Below are 20,836 nucleotides of genomic sequence, written 5' to 3' on the forward strand. Positions count from 1 at the left end.
CAGCTTAAACGAGCTTTTTCATCACTGGAAATTATTTTAAAATACAGATTGAATTGAATATCCACTAAGCCGATGCCAACAGCATTAAAGGACGTCTTTTTTAACCCCACCCCCTCAATTGTCTTCCAGCTGGTAGTACCGGTTTTTTTGGTAGTTTTAAGAATTGTTTAAAGAATTTTAAGAATAATTTTTAAGGTTAAAGCAAAAAGGTATTGAAACAACTTCCTTAACAAATATACAAATATTTCTTATTTCTATTGAATCCCTTCTTTTTGATTGATTTTTCTCAGTGTATTTTCTATGTGAAGTGCGAGTAAAGTAAAATATCGAACATCATCATAGAGGATCTCATATGCTAACAGAACCAGAATGGATATACATATCTTTTTCCACTCCAACCCTTAAGACATTCAATTTTCCATAATAACAGTACCTATAAACTTTGCATGCAGTTATCGGTATAATGAGATGTAGCGCATACGAAAACCTACGTAGAAAGTCAAACTAATCTCTAAGTTTGATTCTGTGTAAATTCCGGGTAAATATACAATGCAACGGAAACGGATTAGTGTCAACAGCATCAGCGGCATTGCTGAATAGAGTATCCTCTTAACTCATCTTCAGCTCATCACGTACATATATAAACGCAACGCATCACTAAGAGGCACTTACATAAATGAGAGTCTACCTATAGTACATACAGTGTTGTTTGAAAAAATGATGGTCAGTCTTTTTTATTAAATCCAATTTTTTTCAAAAACTATAAATTTTTTATTGGGAATTGATTTAACTTCAGCAAGAATTTGTTTCTAGAATTTTCATTTAGTACATTTATTCGAAAACTTTGATAAAAATGTCCATGTGGATGCAGGTACGGTTTTAAAGGATGGGGTTAGTAATGTTATAAGCTTTTTAATCTTTTCAAATATCCTGTTTTCAGTACTGGCTTATTTGCTTTGAGTTCAGCTTTTCCTCATTTGAATATATTTTTCCTGTTGTGTTAAAGATTCCCTAAATCGATGCTAACAACACTAAAAAAACATCTTCCATTGGGGTCATCGTTTAGACCACCCTGAGCCTTTCTTTCTGCTGGTTGTTCCGGTTTTACTATATTTTCTTTTAATTTTAAGGCACAGTTTCTGGACCTAATTTAATATCTAGGAAAATGTACGTGTTGCCAAAATTTTTAAACTGATTTTTACTCATTTTTTACACTAAATAAACTTTGTTTTATATTCAAACAAAATGTTTCTACTTGGTCAAGAAGCTCTCATGAAATTCAAGAACTGCACCGAAAAAGCTTAATAAAATGCTTGCGCAACATTTTCAAACAGCAATGTATAAGTAAGTAGTACGTATGAGTACTCGTATGTACGTTTATATGTGTAAGCAAATACATTATGAATGGAATCAATTGTTACTGTACTATTCCTATACTTTCAATACTTCAGAAGTTTTCCTAGGCGTAAAGCATTCATCCAAATCATAGACATTACCTCCTAAAGGATACCTAAAGGATATAGAAGGATTCATTTCTAATGCACTCTCCATATCATCTCCACGCTGATGATGATGATGGTGAAGCTTGGTGAAGATGTGATGGGATGGCTATATATTGAGATATGATACAAGATTTGAAAAGCGAGAGAGAGAGAAAGTGGCTTCAATGATGATGGATTCTGTGTCTATCTATGCTTTTCTTAGACAAACAACTGGGGTAATATTAAATGGAAATCAAAGTGAATTAAGTTAATTAGAAGAACAAATGTTTACTGTTTCTGTTATGTTATAAATGCTATACGGATTGGATAGGTTGCCTGCGACTAAGATATGGTGTTTCAAGGATCTCAATTGTATTTATTTGTTGTATAGCTATGCCCAACTGTACATATGTACCAACTCTAATTCTTAGAAACAAAACAGACCGTTGTTGGTTGGTTGGTACGTAAATATACAAATATTAAATAAATACGAGAGTTGATTGTTTTATTCAATTTCAAAATGGATTTTTGTTTGTTATTGTTATTTCTTTTTTTTTTGTGACAAAATTACATATTTCAAAATTTGTATGAATACATTTTATTTAAAATCATTAACAATTTATTTATTAATTTGGCGATGTTAAAATTGCCCAACAGTGTATTTTCTTATGTTCAGGATTCTTATTTGAATATTCAACAAAAACCAAAAATACATTGTGCCACAGACAATTTATCAATTTGCATAGATTCATGTAATCCTGTCAAAAGAAGGACAGTTCTTAACAATTTAGTTAAATTTAATTTAATTTATCTGCGTTTGAAATTCTATGCAAAAAAATGTATTTCAATATTAATTTGAATACTAATTTTCAGATCTTTCAAACTTTGACAGTTATTGATAGCAGCCATCGTGCCTAATTGCTGTCATTTATTTAGACAGTTTTGCAAAAATTACTATTAAGGGAAATAGTGTTTAAACACCTTAAAATGTATGTTCCTTACTAAAAATGTTTTGCGTGCTACGTCTACTGCTTCAATGATGCTAAATTAAATGTGTGCATACGAATAAGAAGCATAAGGTTTCTGAATCAGTATGCCAAACCTGGCTTGAAAAATAATATTTTAGATTCACAAATTTCAAAGGAAGAAGTGTTTATATCGATTAACAACCAAGAAGATGGAAAGGCTGCGGTGTACCCGTATAATTCTACGGATATGGTTCAGATACTTTTGTTGTATCCCTAAGAGCAGTATTTAACCAGGTCGTTGAGGAAGAAACCAATCCTAACCAGTTCAGCGATGCTTTGATTTTCCCAATCCAAAAGAAGGGAAGCACTGAAGTTCCGAAAAAACAACAGTGGAATCTCGTTTTTAAACTCATCATATAAAATATCATCATATAAAATATCAATTCCGCTCAGTCGTTTAAATGAATGGATAAATTATAATAATCTGCTCAGTGAGTTTCAAGCTTGTTTCAGATCGGGATACTCCACCTTCGAGTATTTTTTTGTACTTCGCTTGATTGCTAACTCGTTTCTATCGAAAAATAAAAAACTGTATTTTTTATCGATTTTAAAACTGCTTACGACACCAAGGATCGGAATGCCCTATCTTACAAGCTTTACCAGATAGGAATGTGGCTTAAGTTCTATACAGTATTGCAAAACTTATACAAGACTACCAAAACATCAGTGTGTAATGACCAATGCTTATCAGAGTGGTACCAAATGAAATCAAGAGTTAGACAGAGCTGTGCACTTAGTCGAGATTTGTGCGCACTCTTCATTGAAGATATAGTCGAAGCATTACCAGCAGGAATCGAATATGCAGTGCAGGCGTTAACATTAAAGCTCTTTTTTCACTACTGCTCATGCTAATGATAAATAAGAATATTGTAAAATGTGGGACCTAGTGGTAAATACGAAACTGTATCGGAATCAGTTATGTTTTAAACGACATAAAACGGATTTTCCATCTTCCTTCGAGTAGGCCAAACTACATGATCATATTGGAAACGGGCTTATCGCCTTTATTCATAAAAACACTCAAGCTGCAGGTTGATTACATCCTCAAAGCTCTCGATATGCCAAGTGATCATTTTTCAAAGAAAGTAGTTCTTTAAACAATCCAATCCGGAAGAGGATGGTGTCAAATGGCAATGGCAACCCTCATCGTTGAGGGCGTTCGCATCGTTTACTTCGTGTATTAAAGATTAAATAAATCAAGACCTTTCTTTTATTAAAAACATATGATGTTTTACTTGATCTCATTTGCCATCCTCTTTCAAATTATTTTTTTATCACTTTTACAATGGTTTGAAGACTGGATAGAACTAGCCGAGCAGGTGGATGTTGACCTGAAGTATAGTAATTTTGACTCATGGAAACCAACTTCATAACGCTTAATAGCTTGTCTGGACGAAACCTCAAGAGAACAATACACGGAGCAAGCTAAAAGCACCGTATTATTCCCAGTAGACTAGACTCCGATCTCCAGGAAAGAAACTTCTTCCATTTTGACTTATTCGACTTTTATCCCAAAATCGAAAATTTGTTCAGATAGCTCTACTTTTTCTGAACATTGATTGAAATGTTTTGAATAATTTATTTTTTTTTTAATTTGGAACAAATTATTTATTTTAGATTTTGTCAAAAAAATGTTTCAAACATTATTCCAATAAAATGCTTAATATGATTGATCAAAATTTGTTTTTTTTTTCGAAAGCATTTTAGATTTTTGAATCTGCTGAAAAGTATATTATAATTTTATCAAGCGGTGGAGAAAATTTGGTATTTTTAATTTTTTTGAGCTTGTGGCTTTATTTTTTGATGTTAAAAAAAGCTTAATTATAATCTCTTATAGTGGTTTTTAGATCATGTTTCTATTCTAGAAATATAGGTATTTTTAAAACACGCACATATTTAAGTAGCAATAAATTCTACTTTTGATTTTAAAATTTGGAACAATGTTTAAAATTAAGATAAGAAAAATATTAACAAGGTCAAAAACAGTTTTGAAGTCTAAAACATCTAATTTAGGGTATTTTCAAAACAAAAAAAGTTCTGGAACATGACGCAAAATTTAAAATTAGAAAAATAAAAGTAGAAAATCACACATTCCTTGATAAAAGAAATCCTTAACCATAGACAAAAACAAAATCATACACAGCAAATAATGCATCAAAACAACAACTCATCAATTTACATATATACTCGTAGTTAAACGATTCCTTTAAGGAGACGACTAATTTCCTGCATCGAACCATCTAAGAATGCAATTAAACTTTTCGAATTGGATGCAGAAAACTTAATTTGAAGTTTTGACTTTAGTCTCTTTCTTCATAGGTATATTTCAACCCATATGCAGCGCAAGAGACACAAGAAGATGAATAGATTTGTTTAAGGTATCCTTTTTGTTGGCTTCCTTACCACCAATGCACCACTATTTATACCCACTTCACTAAGGTACATATATGTATAAAACATTATATAAGCAATCTGTTGTTGTATGATATTTAGTTGTATACATACAAGGCGTTTAGAACACCTTTTAAAGTTCTTAAGCTCCCAGAAGTTGTGTTCTCTTTGCTGTTATTTATAGTATAAATCGCTGATTCCAATCTCATCATACCAACAACTACTATAACCTACCTTCGTCAAGGTTCTTTTATAAAAGGACTTCTTAGCGGATGTGGAATTTAAAAGGAAAACCACAAGACATTGTGTTAGTGTATAAGTGTGGTGCATTATAGAATTCTCAAGCTACCTTCTTTGTAAATTGTGCGCGAATAATTTCAAAGTCAACTTTAGAAAATAAAGGCAGTGAAGTGACAGGAACGAAAAAGTCAAGACACTGACTACGTCACTCGAAGGTGTATAACTCCTGACGCTTTACTATACAACTTAATATATTATATCGTGTTTTAGGTATATCTACCTTGAACCTGTAGCATAAAAAGTATTTCAAAAGTCATTAAAAAGTTTGAACTGATCTTCTAAGACTATAAGGCTACATGTACATATGTATGTATATGAATACATAAAAGTTGATTTACTAGAAATATAGACTTAATCTTATACACTGTCAATAAACAATGACGACCAAACCTTGATACCGTTCTTCCGTCTAGTGTAAAATGCCCCGTTTTTTCATATCAAAAGCAATTGAAAAAAGCGGCTGGGATGGACCCACACTGATAACTTCCCATCCCGTCTGTCGACTTGTCTTTATTAAAAGTTTGTAGGTTTTCGTGTTGTGTTAAAAAAGTTGTTAGTTGAATTATTCTTACAAATTTTAAAATTACCAACAATATTTTTCATATAAAGTACTATTTTTTTAAGGTTATATTTTTTTATAAAACAACGGACTGTTGGATTTAAAAAAATACTACTGAATATCAAAAACAATATTTGCTGTGAAATAAAAAAAGTTTGTACACAATATTTTTAATTTTTAAAAAGCTATTTGAATCTAAAGTAAATTTTTACCATGTAGCATTGATTCTTTTTTTGGGTTTTTATTTTTTGTAAAAAACTGTCAATTCGATTTTTCTCAAAATTTTACTGAATGTTGAAAACAATATTTCTTTTAAGATAAAATAAGTTTGAATCTCAAGTTTTTGATAATGTATTTGAGTCAAAATTCAATTTTTACCAACTTTGAGTGATGTTTTTTTTAGGTTTTTTTTTGATTTTACCCAATTTTTTTTTAAACTTTATTTTGAATTGCACAAAATTGTTTTGGAAATGGAATCATTATTTAAACGTAAAATTTTCGAGGTTAAAAATTTTTTCTTTTAGTTTTTTTGATTTATGAAACAAACCGTTTTTTGGATTTCTTTTAAAATAAATTTGTTTGCTATCACGTTACAACGAATAACATAAAATTTAATTCAAGTCATTGGTTCGTGAGATAATTATGGTTAGCCAAAATTTTCGATTTTTTAAGAAAACTACATACGCAAATTTCTTGAGAGCCCTTTCGGCATTTGTCTGCATTATTATCTGTATAACAACATTTATTTGAAGTCGATATCTCTTCTGGTTCTTGAGCTAAGGACGACAAAAAAACGTCGTGACGTACGAACGAACGTACCGTGCACACGCACGCATCTTTTTAAAAAATCTTTCATTTCGACTCTAGGGACCTTGAAATTTTCAATTCCACAAATCGGACCCATAACAAATTAATTCGACTGGGTAGTACGAAGTATCAAAAGAGTCTTATTAAAAAAATTTCCCGCCAATCATATTTTGTTTTCAAAAATTTAAAAGCCATTTTATTTATCAAAAAAAACCTTAACTTTTCAAAAATTTAGTTAGTTTTTTTAAATACACTTTTTTATGTAAGATTTTCAAATTTTAGTTAAAAAATGTTTTTAGTATGAATTTATTTAAAATTTATTAATATGCTTTTTAAATTTCAATTTCGTAAAAAAATAACGACCCATTCGAGATGTTGAATTTCAAAAAAAGTTTGATATTTTTAAGAGCTTGTGTAAAAAATTAGAAAATTGTTGTAATCGGTTGATTAGTTCTTGAGAAAGCTTAAAAACCAAATAAAAAGATAAATTAAAAAATGTATTGCAATCGGTCTGTTTTCTTGAATTGAAATTTTTTAGAGAGATGTCTGTGCGTGCGTGTCTACGGGAAGTTTTTTTCGTCGTCCATAGTTCAAGAACTAATAATGCAGAAAGATACAGAAAGAACTCTCAAAAAAATTGAGTGGGTGATTCCATAACAATTTAAAAAAAATGAAAATTTTGGTTAACCCTAAATATCTCACAATCCAATAACTTGAATTGAAAAAATCCCATTAACGGTTTTTGATAAATTAAAAAAGCTGAACAAAATATAATAATCGAATTTTTTTCGGAAAAAATTATTTAATCTCTTTAAAAATTTTACGCAACGAAGAAAAACGTTTTTGACATCTGGTAAAATTTTGGGGAAAATCAAATTGACAGTTTTTTTTTATAAAAATAAAAACCTAAACAAAAATTTTTTAAAAGTTGGTAAAAATTGATTTTCAAAAATTTGAGACTATTGCATCAAACTAATTTTATCCGTTAAGACATATTGTTTTTTAAATTAGGTTAAATTTTAAGGAAAATCGAATAAACTGTTTTTTTTATAAAAAAATAAAAACCTAGAAAAAAAACAATACTAATGAAAATTTACTTTGGACTCAAATATCTTATCTAAAATTAAAAATATTGGCTTCAAACTAATTTTATCTCACAGAAAACATTTTTTTGATTTTCATTAAATTTTTATAAACGGTGATTTTTTAAGAGCTTGAGAACTTTTTAAAAAAAAAAAACGTATAAAATTTTCAAAATCTTATCGATTCTTTATTTGAAACGTTAGATTGGTCCATGACATTTACTTTTTGAAGATAATTTCATTTAAATGTTGACCGCGGCTGCGTCTTAGGTGGTCCATTCGGAAAGTCCAATTTTGGGTAACTTTTTCGAGCATTTCGGCCGGAATAGCCCAAATTTCTTCGGAAATGTTGTCTTCCAAAGCTGGAATAGTTGCTGGCTTATTTGTGTAGACTTTAGACTTGACGTAGCCCCACAAAAAATAGTCTAAAGGCGTCAAATCGCATGATCTTGGTGGCCAACTTACCGGTCCATTCCTTGAGATGAATTGTTCTCCGAAGTTTTCCCTCAAAATGGCCATAGAATCGCGAGCTGTGTGGCATGTAGAGCCATCTTCATCTTGTTGAAACCACATGTCAACCAAGTTCAGTTCTTCCATTTTTGGCAACAAAAAGTTTGTTAGCGATAGCGATCGCCATTCACCGTAACGTTGCGTCCAACAGCATCTTTTAAGAAATACGGTCCAATGATTCCACCAGCGTACAAACCACACCAAACAGTGCATTTTTCGGGATGCATGGGCAGTTCTTGAATGGCTTCTGGTTGCTCTTCACTCCAAATGCGGCAATTTTGCTTATTTACGTAGCCATTCAACCAGAAATGAGCCTCATCGCTGAACAAAATTTGTCGATAAAAAAGCGGATTTTCTGCCAACTTTTCTAGGGCCCATTCACTGAAAATTCGACGTTGTGGCAGATCGTTCGGCTTCAGTTCTTGCACGAGCTGTATTTTATACGGTTTTACACCAAGATCTTTGCGTAAAATCTTCCATGTGGTCGAATAACACAAACCCAATTGCTGCGAACGGCGACGAATCGACATTTCACGGTCTTCAGCAACACTCTCAGAAACAGACGCAATATTCTCTTCTGTACGCACTGTACGCATTCGTGTGGTTGGTTTAATGTCCAATAAAGTAAACTGAGTGCGAAACTTGGTCACAATCGCATTAATTGTTTGCTCACTTGGTCGATTATGTAGACCATAAATCGGACGTAAAGCGCGAAACACATTTCGAACCGAACACTGATTTTGGTAATAAAATTCAATGATTTGCAAGCGTTGCTCGTTAGTAAGTCTATTCATGATGAAATGTCAAAGCATACTGAGCATCTTTCTCTTTGACACCATGTCTGAAATCCCGAGTGATCTGTCAAATACTAATGCATGAAAATTCTAACCTCAAAAAAATCACCCTTTACAATATCCAAAAGTCAGTTTTTTTCATAAAATATTAAATTTGCAAAAAATAGTACGCAAATGATACTAAAATTGGAAAAATCTCGTTATCAAGAATAGATTTTATCATATGCAAAATATTGTTGATAATTTTTAATTTTTTAGAATAATTCTACTGACAAAGTGACAACCTTTCAAGCAATACAAAGTGACTGACGGGATGGAAAGTTAACGCATTCCAAATACGAATTCAATCCACTCAATATTTTTTGCTGTAGGGGCCAGGACAAATAGACGGACGGGATCGGGGAACCTACATATTTCAACTTCTCTACCATCGCTATGTTATGTATAATTAAAATCTCGAGTTCAAAATTTATTACGAATACAATACTTGCCATATAGTTCCTTTATGTCGCAAGTACAAATCAGAAACTAAATGGCTTTACTTGGACCTTGACAGCATCTAAAACTTCATAAAAAGTAACTTTAATTTGTAGTGTTATCAACGTGGACAAAATTCTCTCCAGCAAACTTAAGAAGGGTCTGAACTTTTTCGAACTAAAGGCATTTTTAGTAGTACCCGTGGCATGATGCTTAATGGTTAATGCATAGGATTGTCTTGCTAGAGGCCTTGGGTTCAATCCCTGCCTGTGCCACCTAAAATTTGTTTAACGGATACTGCCTTTTGCGAGGAATTTACAAACCCTTGAAGAGCTTTTTGAATTCGGTGTAAAAACTGTAGGTTGAGTCGATCCCTGACATTGTACTTGATACACAAAGGAATGGTTAATAGTTGCAAGTTGTCTGTTGAGCCACTTAAAATCATATAACTCTCCATATTTGCCTAAACTTGATCTATCAACTGACAAAATATTTGTTTCAAAATGTTTGTAACACTTTACTGACCAATTACATCCATGTATGGAGAAATAAAGTATCAAAATTAAATACAAATTATCTTTTCCCCAAAAACAAACAAAGGAAAACATGAATTTTCCATCAAAAAATCGTATTATTAACTTCTTAACTTAAATTCTGAATTTACATATTTGTAATATGCATTCATTTCATATTAAATCACTTTCTATAGAGTTAAGCATGTTTGGTGGGTGTTCATCCGTCAAAAATATTCGACAATTTATTCCTCCTCTCACCCATCAAGCATCATCATCGTCATATAGCAGACCATATCCATCAGAGCCAGATCGAAAGCGAGACCCGAGAATCAATTCACCTAAAGTCGACATGTAATCGGGGTGTAAAAAATGATTGCCACCACACACAGCAACATGTGTCATAATTGATACTCTGCTTTTAAAACCGTAATGTGTTCGTCATTGATTTCGAGTGAATAAATCGACAGCGATGAATGACGCCATCGCCAGCAGCAGTTCCGCATCCATCCAATATATCCCAGTATCCATATATCCAACCATCAATCCATATATTCACGTTTGTAAGCTGAAATGTAAAGTGAAGTCCATGTGGGGATGGGAATAAGGATGTTTTTCACCCACAGCACATGACATCCCTTCATGCTTTGCATCCTCCATACGGAACAAGTGCATGCAACAGATTGTTGAATCGGAAATAAAGTTGACACATTTGCATACCTAATAAAATTTTCATGTGGAGTTAACGGTTTATTTTTTCCTCTCTTATTGTTGTCGTCGATTTTATACGTTGGCGTTGCTTGGTTGGGAAGGACGTATAGGAAGATCAGTAGGTGTGTACAGCTTTGCCCAAAATCATAGTAACAGTTCTAATTTTTGAGTAAAAACTTTTTTTTTTACTTAAGTAAAGTCAAAAAGTTTAAAAAAAAAAATGTATTAGTTAATATTTTGTCTATTTATTCAACTAAGCATTTTACTAGAGTATAAAAACGACTTAGCTGGTCAAAATAATTACAAGTAAAGCAAAATTAGATAAGCACTTGGAAGAAAATCCGAGAAAGCTGAATTTCTGGTGGAGAGCTTAATTTATACGACTTTAACATTCCCTTAAAAGTAATATCGTTTTGAAACGGAGTAGGTAACAAATTTAAAGAGAGGTAAATATGGCTCAAATACACTTTATTCCAAATAATTCGAAAACTATAGATTTTATAGAAAAGGTATATGAATAGCGTAATAAGATTTTAACACTTTATTTTTATCTAGTTAATAGACTTGATGAAAAAAAAATGAGCAACATTTTTAGGGTGTAGTGCATTTAGTGAAATATTTAATAAAATCATAGTTTTACTTCCTAAATTTTGTGTTTAATGTTTTGTTGCAGGAAAAATATTTTATTCACAATAGTCAATGGTTGAAATAGTTATTTTGTTTAATAACTTTCAAGAAGTCTTCGTTTAGTCTTAAACTTGGCCTGTGGCTAATCAGTTACCCTTGACTTCTGCACTTCCTAACAGTGCACTGAACTACTTTTTAAAATGAGCCCAATAACGAAAGTTCAAATAATAAAAATAATTGAAAGAAACCAAGAGATATCTAATGCAGAAAAATAAGCCGGCAAAAGAAGAAAATTAAGGAATGACAGAGAGTAAGCTGGAAATTTGTTTATGCCTTCTTTTTGGTGTTTTAAACATTGTGTACTCTCATAAAATAACGTGTCCGTTTCTTTAGCTTTAGACCAATAAAAGTGGTGAAACCCATTTTTTCCATGTTTCTATAACTCAAATTGTGTAAAAGTGCTAAAAATTAGTTGTAGTTAGCTGTTAGTTTTATGAAAAATGTAATTCATAAAATTAAAAAAGGCTATTATGCGACCCACACTGATAAATTCCCATCCCGTCTGTCGATTTATCTTGCTTCAAAGGTTTGTAGGTTATTGAGCTTTGTTAAAAAGTCCTCAGTTGAATTGTTCTAAAAAAATTAAAAGTTGGCAACAAAATTTTGGATATGATAAAAAAATTTAATTTCAAAATCTATTTTGGTTAACGAGATTTTTATTCGAAAACCAATGTTCACCAATTTTAGAAATTGGATAAATGCATTTAATTTTAAGTCAATATCTTCTATTATTCACGAGATATTGAGAACCATATTATTTTTGCTTTATAATTTTTACAGATTTCAATTTTTTATAAAAAACTGTTGAATTTTTATAAAAAAATTCCGAAAAAAATATTTTCTGTGAGATAAAATAAGCTTGAAGCCAATATTATACTCTCATAAATATTTTTGATTTTTGAAAAGATATTTGAGTTGAAAATCAATGTTTACCAACTTTTAGTATTGTTTTTTTTTAGGTTTTTATTTTTTGTAAGAAAAACTGTCAATTCGATTTTTCTCAAAATGTTACCAGATGTCAAAAGCGTAATTTTTCGTTTTTTTTTCGGTAAAATATTGGCCGTTGGAAAATATTTTTTTTCAGTTCTCTTGATTTGTAAAAAAAAACGTTAATTGATTTTTTCCAAAAATATATTTGTTTGGTATCTCGTTACAGTATATAATTCAAAATTTAATTCAAGTCTTATTAGTTCGAGAGATATTTTGGGTAACCCAAAATTTTCACCTTATTTTTTAATGGCTATGGTAAAAAAACACCCACACAATTTTCTTAAGGCCCTTTCTGCATCTTTCTGCATTATTATCTGTACAACGAAATTTATTTGAAGTCAATATCTCTTCTGGTTATTGAGCTATGGATGTACGAACGTACATACACCCGCACGTTCGGACATCTCTTTAACAATCTCTTATTTCGGACCTTGAAACTTCGAGAAATATCAACATTTTCAATTCGACAAATCGGACCGATTACAATAAATTCTTATGGGAAGTTAAAAATAAGCATTTCTCAACCGAATGTCGAATATTTTCCATAGACAAATAAAATTAATTCAAACAAAAATCAAGTATTGTTCCTATTATTTTGGACATAGCTGTATGCACATATATGTTTTCTTTTTTCACTTCACCCGCGACCTTTGCAATTTGGGTGCCAAATTGTGTGAGAATTTTATTTATTCTTGTTTTTTTTTTTTTGATATTATTTAAATATTATTTCCGTGAGCCATTGCAGTATCACTCGAAGTTAAACAAATTTATTGGAATTTTATTGGTGTTGACTTTTAGGGGTCGTCATCCCTGTCGTCATGTTGGCCGTGTGCACGCCACCAATTCACCACCATATCAGAGCCGCAATAGAACGTATTTATATGAACTCCTACTCCGGTAGATATTTGGAATGTGAAATAAATATGTTGACACATATTGTAATTGAATATTGACGTGCACACACGGAATCCCATTAGGCAAATAAATAAATAGATGGCTCGATTTCAGTTTGTATATTTGTTGTTGTTATTTTTTTTTGGTGAGGTTGAAATAAAGTTACTTCAGCATTTATTTAATTTTTTGTGATTTCAATCATAGTCCTGCATATCTCTAAATGTATTTAAAAACTTAAGTTAGTAAACTCTGTTTGTTGAATTTAAACGTTATGCCAAATCACACATTTGTCAATAATATGCAATTTTTAGAATGGTAATAGTCTTGGTAAAAGTTTAGAGATAGATATTTTTGTCAACTCATTTATTCTTGGCTTATACGTCACTGATGCATTCGTAAAAATATAGAAAAGTTAGCTAGCATTTCCGAAGAACGTATTGACATTTTTGAAATTTCCTTTATATTAAGCAATTAACTATAGGCATTATACAATTGTAGTCCTTTGCTGATTAGAAAAATTCAAATTTCCTTTTATTTAAACCGAAGCTACTAAAAACGTCTATAGATGACATTTTGGCATTTTAATATGAAACCTTGAAAGCACAAAATTAATTTTGATCATTGGTTAACGTTTACGCCTTACATAAAAAGTTCTATAACTTTTTTAAGATATTGTTGAACTGGAAGGGGCGTAAGGGATACCTTAATTAAAATTTTAAAAATATACTTAATTAAAAACCAGATTAGGATAATTGATCACTCTTTCCGGTTACGATATAAAAATAATAGCAACCCGTTTTGCTCAAACAAATAATCAAAAAAAGAGGCTGGGATGGGACCCACACTGATAACTTCCCATCCCGTCTGTCGATTTGTCTTGCTTAAAAATTTGTCTATATGTACTCGTATTAATTTTTACCAAATTTTGCGTACTATTTATTGTAGATTTAATTTTTATGAAAAAACGGTGTGTTAGATTTTTATATAAAAATTACTGCATATCGAAAACAATATTTTCCGTGAAATAAAATAAGTTTGAAGCCAATATTTTAAATTTCTGAAAAGCTATTTGAGTCGAAAGTAATTTTTTACCAAGTTTTAGTATTGTATTTTTTTAGAGTTTAATTTTTAGAGTCAAAATTGTATCGAATGTTGAAATCAATATTTATTATCAGAAAAAATTAGCTTGAAGCCAATATTTCAAATTTTTGAAGAGATATTTGAGTCGAAAATCAATTTTTACCAACTTTTGACAAATTTTTTTTAGATTTTTTTTGAAAGATAAAAGTAGTTTAAAGCCAATATCTACAATTTTTGAAAAGATATTTAAGTCGAAAATCAATTTTTACAAACTTTTATTAATTTCTTTTTTAGGTTTTTATTTTTGGTAAAAAAACTGTCAATTCGATTTTTCTCCAAATTTGTCCTAATGTTGAAAATAATATGTCTTATAAGTAAAAATTAATTAAAAGCTATTATCTCAAATTCTTGAAAAGATATTTAAGTCGAAAATCATTTTTACAAACTTTTGTTTTAATTTTTTGTAAAAAAAACTGTCAATTCGATTATTTCAAAATTTTACTGAATGTTGACAACAATATGTTTTGAAAGATAAAAGTAAATTAAAGCCAATATCTCAAAGTTTTGAAAAGATGTTTGAGTCGAAAATCAATTTTTACCAACTTTGAGTAATGTTTTTTTTTAGATTTTTATTTTTTTATAAAAAAAATGTCAATTCGATTTCTCTCAAAATGTTATCAAATGTCAAAAACATTATTCTTCGTTGCAAAACATTGTTTTAGTCGTAAAATTTTGGAGTTGACAACATTTTTTTTTTCAATTTGTTTGATTTATAAAAAAAACCGTAAAATTATTTTTTTTAAAAAAAATATACTTCTTTGATATTACGTTATAATATAATATATAAAATTTAATTCACGTCTTTAGCGTTTTTGGTCCGTTAGATATTAAGGGTTATCCAAAATTTGTACCTTTTTTCAAACTGCTATGGTAAAAAAAACAACCACGCAATTTTCTTAAGAGCCTTTTCTGCATCTTTCTGCCTTATTATCTGTATAACAAAATCAATTTAAAATCGATATCTCTTCTGGTTCTTGAGCTATGGACGACGAATAAAACGTCGCGAACGTACGTACGTACGGACGTATGAACGTACGTACGTACGGAGGTACAAACATACGTACACACGCACGCACAGACATCTTTCTAAAAATCTTTTATTTCGACTCTAGGGACCTTGAAACGTCGAGAAATTTCAAAATTTTCAATTTGACAAATCGGACCCATTATAATAACTTCCTATGTTAAGTTAAAAATTAAATACCAATTACTACTTCAAAAAATCCTCACTAAATTTTTTGTTACGAAAACCGTAACACAGTTTTTATTTACAAATTTGTAATGTTTACAGTTTTTCAGTTTTAGTTTAAACATATTTTAAGAATGCACATTCTTAGAGCTTATTTTTCATTTAATTTTAGTCAAAAAATATTGTCCCGTTTGTGAGATATCGAATTTTGAATTTTTGAACAAAAAAATGTTATGTTATGTTTTTTTAAGAATCTTTTATTTCCACTCTATAGACCTTGAAACGTAGAAAAATGTCAAAATTTTCAATTTGACAAATCGGACCCATACAACATTTTTGTATATAGATAGATTTTTCCATTTTTTTTTACCGAATTTTCAGCATATTTTTAATGAGTGTTTAGTGTTTGAATCGCAGAAATGCATGAACTTGTTGTCTAAGTGTCAGGAAAGGCAATACGGCACCAAGTTAAATCGTTCTATTGGCAATTAAAGACCAAAATTCTGATTTCACACTCTTCACTCTCTAAGTCTGGAGTTCTTTATATACATTGAAGTAAATTGATATTTATTTTGAATATGAACAATACTTCCATCAAATAAAAGTTCAAATTGAATTCTCGTTTTATTGTTAAAAAATGAGCATAAGCTTGCTTCATAAGATAACATCCAACCGAAACCACAAAGGACCATGAACAAGATGCAAAAAAAATCAATTGAATCAAAACTGCGCTGTGGTGCTAGAACACAACAAACTCTTAGCGAATGAAAGCTAAATTAAACAAACCTTGAATCTGGCTCCATCATCATCAGGATCAAACCGCCTTTCCTTCGCTTGATACCCTCGAGCAGAACACAAGAGGATATACTCATATCCACTCAAAATAAAAACAATGAATTACAGAATCATGAAAGCAAATTGACTTTAATGCAAAAATCAAATATTTACCTGTGTGGAGACGAATCTCCAAATTCTGTATACAAAAGAAATTTGAAGGAATGAACAACGAACCCTGTAGCCTTCAATACTATATGAACACAAGTAGTATCCTTCCGAAAAGTCGAGAAGGAAGAATTCACGATGATGATGACGCGAATTTCCTTGCTTGCCACTAGCGTATAGAGTATAACATCAGCATAGACGTTGGTTGTTCAACAAGCATCAGCTGAAAATATACCATGTTGTCAGTCGGCGTCAGTTCAGTTGTTGTTATTGAATTTGAGGAGAAGGAAACGAAAAGTGTTTCCGGAAAGCGATATGATGCTTATGCGATGGAATTGTGGAGATACCGGGGATACCAGCGCAGGAAAATACAAATTCATATATGGATGCTCTATCGTCTATGATGATGGCCAAGGACGGGAACCAGGATGGTAAAATACCACAAATATTTTGCCAAAATGTGTTAGCTTTGCACATCGAAGATTAAAATTACCTCCGGAGAATCCCGAGGACGAGAAGGAATGGCAAGCGTTACCGTATGCCATCTAGACAGATTGGAGTGTGTGCATATAGAGATGCTGGAACTGGTGCTGAATGCTCGACCACAGCCAACGAAGTATTTGTCTTCAATGTAACAGCCACCGCGCCACCGACACAGACCGCCACCAAAGCTTCTTCCGAGTGGTTTGGTATTCCACACTCTCTGGAACTTACATATATTTGCCTGCAGGACGATAAGAAATGAGTGATTCCATTACAAGGATGTGAGATGAATAAATATTTAATTTGTAATCTTTTTCATTTCTGCTTTTTTCTTTCGAGTCTGTTGTTCTGCTGATGCACCCTGTCCCTGCTCCCTGATGATGGTGATGATGGAATTAAATGATCCTTAGGTTCTGAAAATAAGCTTCCGTGATTCGGATAATTTGACAGTGGTCATGCGGAAGTTTATGTGGCTAGCTAAGAAGCTTTTTATTTAGATTAAAAAATAAAACACATTTTAAGGAAGGAAGAAAAAACAATTTTAAAGATTTAAAAGGCAGTTTTATATTTTTTACAATTTTATAATGAAAATCACTGAAAACTAAAAAGAACTTTTACTCAGCACTAACCTAAAGCCATAAGACTAAACTGGGCGGTGATTTCACGAAATATTTGATAGTCTTATTTCTGCCTCGTAGTTTAATTCTGGGAAAGTTAGTTTTGTAGTCTTAGCTTTTTCCAATTTACTAGAATGACGAAGTCAACAAGGCTAACAATACCGACGAAAATAACATGAACGTGGAGACCGTAAGAGCTGACTTGACAGATGATACAGGCGGCAGTAAAGAGGTAGAAGAGAAACATGAAACAGGTTAATCCAACGACACTGAGGAAACCAACGAGACTGATGAAATCAACGGACTACCAAGACTGCTTAGAGAGGTTCTTGAAAAATATCGGTCCAAAACATGAAGTCTCGCTATCATATCTGATGTCCAGATTTCTTGGTTCTTCGAGACGAATCAATGTTTCTTAAATCTGGTGTGAAGCATAAGGTATAATTAATTCCATAAGAATAGGCGCAACTTAATTTTTTAGTTGTGCCCTATTTCAACGATCCGTTAACTGACAGCTGTCAAATTATTATTTAAGGGTTGCCAACGTAGCAGTGAAGTCAAAGAAAAAAGCCAAATACATCAATTTTATTCTATCTTGTTTGTAACGCTTCATTTCAACTAAAAATTAACTGACAGCTGTCATATTATATTTTTTTGCCTAGGGTTCCCAATATATCTCTTCACAAAGTGAATTTTTAAAACAGTCTCATAGAGGGCAATATCGTAAATAAAATCTGTTAAAAAAGACAATTTTTTTCTTTTGCAAATTTTATTTAACTCTTTAACAAAATAATTCAACAGGTATTATATTTTACTACAATGTTTCAACAATGTTTTTCGTCTTATTTTTTGTGATCAATTCCCTTAGTAGCCGTAGTGAGCTCCGAAACCATCGAAGGTAACATGGGCAACAGTAGCAGCTGGTGAGTAGGTGATGGCGTGAGCAGCAGGCTGAGCGTATACAGCAGCAGCTGGAGCAGCGTGCGAGTAGACAGCTGGAGTAGCGTGAGAGTAGACAGTAGCTGGAGCAGCATGGTGAGAGTAAACAGCAGCTGGGGCAACTTGTTGGCTATAGACGGCAGCTGGAGCGGCATGTGAGTAGATAGCTTGAGGAGCGGCATAGGTCAGAGTCTTGGCATAAGTTGGAGTATAGACGTTGTTGTTGATGCGGGTGTCAGATTTGCGAACGCTCGAGTATGGGGTATCAACAGCCTTGGAGTATTGGGACACAGTGCCGGCGTATGAGCGGACAACATTATGCTGGGTTGAGCCAACAGCATCCTGGGATGGATTTGCTACAGCGTAGTGAGCAACTGGAGCTGAGTACACAACTGGGCTATAACCAGCACTGGCAACAGCCAAAACAGTGCAAAGGATAACAAATTTGAATGCCATTTTAGATGTTTTTTTTAAGTTTAAGTTAATGATGCTCCTGATGCGAACTCGGTGCAAGTGAAACTGATGCTGATTGTCGGAATTGAAAGCGTTTTTATACTTTTCATACTCATAATCAAGTCTTGGGTGTGTTTTTGTTCCTTTGGAAAATAAATAAAGAAAGAAAAATAAAATGGGATCAGTCTCCTGCCCTCCAGCATAGCAACGCTTAATGTAACAATACCTATACCAAAACCTCATTCACAGCCGCAGTCACAGCAGTTAATCCACTTTCGACGCACTTGACCATTAATTGTGTGTCGCTTGTCAAGTTACTTTCAATTTCTGGCATATTACACGCAATTTTATTCAATTTTTGTTGTTTTTTTGTTTCTTTAATTTTTCATTCTGTTTTGATCTGAATTTTGAACTAAGACAGTTAGCATCATCGAACCAGCATCGACCATGCTTGTACTTTAATACGCAGTACCCCAAACGCTTGTCTTGATTAATCTTCCCGCGTTTTCAGTCAGCCCCATCATAGGCTGTTCTGCCGCCAAATGACATAGCAACACAAAAAGAATCTGAATCTTTTGTGGAGGAAGGTATTGCCGCACTTCATCAGGTGCCGGGCATGAAGCTCGTTGTAAGATACGAAAAAAGAATGAGATCAACATGGCTTTGGTCCATCAGAGATAAATATATCGGTCAGAAGAACTGGTTACCGTCGAGACTTCGTTCAAGGTCAATTCCCTTTTGTCGGTCTGTGGTTGGATGTCGTTGGTCGTTTGTTCACTTCGATGGTTCTGGGTCAACAGGTTATTTTTTACTTTTTGTGTTGTTTTTGGATATTATCACATCTTTTATGAAATTGGTGCGGGTAAATCTTCTGGAAAATGAAGAATCACTTGAAAAAGAGATTGGTTATCGCCCCTTGATTTTTTATTACTCGTCTGAAAATTGGGTATAAGTAATTAATTTGGAGGTCATATTTTGTTGCTGGGTTCGTTAAAAGGGACAGTGATGGTGATGTTAAGGTTTCGAGGCTTTTGTGGACATAATTTTAGTACATTTTATTTCGGGGAAGGCAAGAACGACTAGAAAAATTATATTTATTTGAATCTAGTTTCAGTGTTAAAAAAATCTTCATTTGCATGCAATCAAATTGAAATTATACAAATATACAAAATAAGGCCATTCTTTTTTGGAAATGAAGCCCCCAAAATATGATATCTCTTACGAAAATGAGCATCAAAGGCAATTTATTTTGAATATATAAATTATCAAAGGTAGTACCCGTGGCATAATGGTTAGTGCGTTGGACTGTCATGCAAGAGGTCTTGGGTTCAATCCCTGCCTGTGCCACCTTAATTTAAAAAAAAATTAATTTTCGCGGGTACTGCCTCTTGCGAGGAATTGACAATTTCTTCAAGAGTAATTCCTGTCATGAAAAAGTGCTTTCTCAAATTAGCCGTTCGGACTCGGCCTAAAATTGTAGGTCCCTTCCATTCTTGACAACAGTACTCGCACACAGGAATGGTTGAGAGTTGTAAGCCACTAGGCCCTGGTTCACAACGGACTGTTGCGCCACCCAATTTAATTTAATTTAAAAATTATAAAACTACTTCTTGTTAATTTCAACTCTGGAATAAATATACCTAGTAGCATTTATGAGCCCGTGTTATAAATTTTGATATTTTATTGAAATTATTTGGGCAATTGTTACCTTTGATGAAACTGACATTTTTTTGTTTAAAAATATTTTTAACAAGCAGTTTCTTAGAACATATACATATAAGATATGTTTAATTTTCGTAAAAAAAATTTGACCAGTTTCGAGATATGGAATTTTTAAAAATAAATGATAT

The 20,836-nt window shown here is 32.1% G+C and overlaps 1 protein-coding gene across 1 annotated transcript; it reads right to left on the minus strand.

The window, feature by feature from the left end:
• Positions 1 to 18,344: 18,344 nt before the first annotated feature.
• LOC129947007 (cuticle protein 76-like) lies at positions 18,345 to 19,074 on the minus strand. The gene has a single exon (XM_056057406.1). It carries the CDS (start codon positions 18,987 to 18,989, stop codon positions 18,459 to 18,461), a length of 531 nt encoding a protein of 176 aa, XP_055913381.1. The 5' UTR covers positions 18,990 to 19,074; the 3' UTR covers positions 18,345 to 18,458.
• Positions 19,075 to 20,836: the final 1,762 nt, after the last annotated feature.

The sequence above is a fragment of the Eupeodes corollae genome, chromosome 2, assembly GCF_945859685.1.
Source record: "Eupeodes corollae chromosome 2, idEupCoro1.1, whole genome shotgun sequence".
Classification (NCBI taxonomy): Eukaryota; Metazoa; Arthropoda; class Insecta; order Diptera; family Syrphidae; genus Eupeodes; species Eupeodes corollae.

What these genes read in the sequence shown, in the direction of transcription:
- LOC129947007 (XM_056057406.1), bottom strand. Translation starts at nt 18,989, where the DNA reads ATGGCATTCAAATTTGTTATCCTTTGCACTGTTTTGGCTGTTGCCAGT.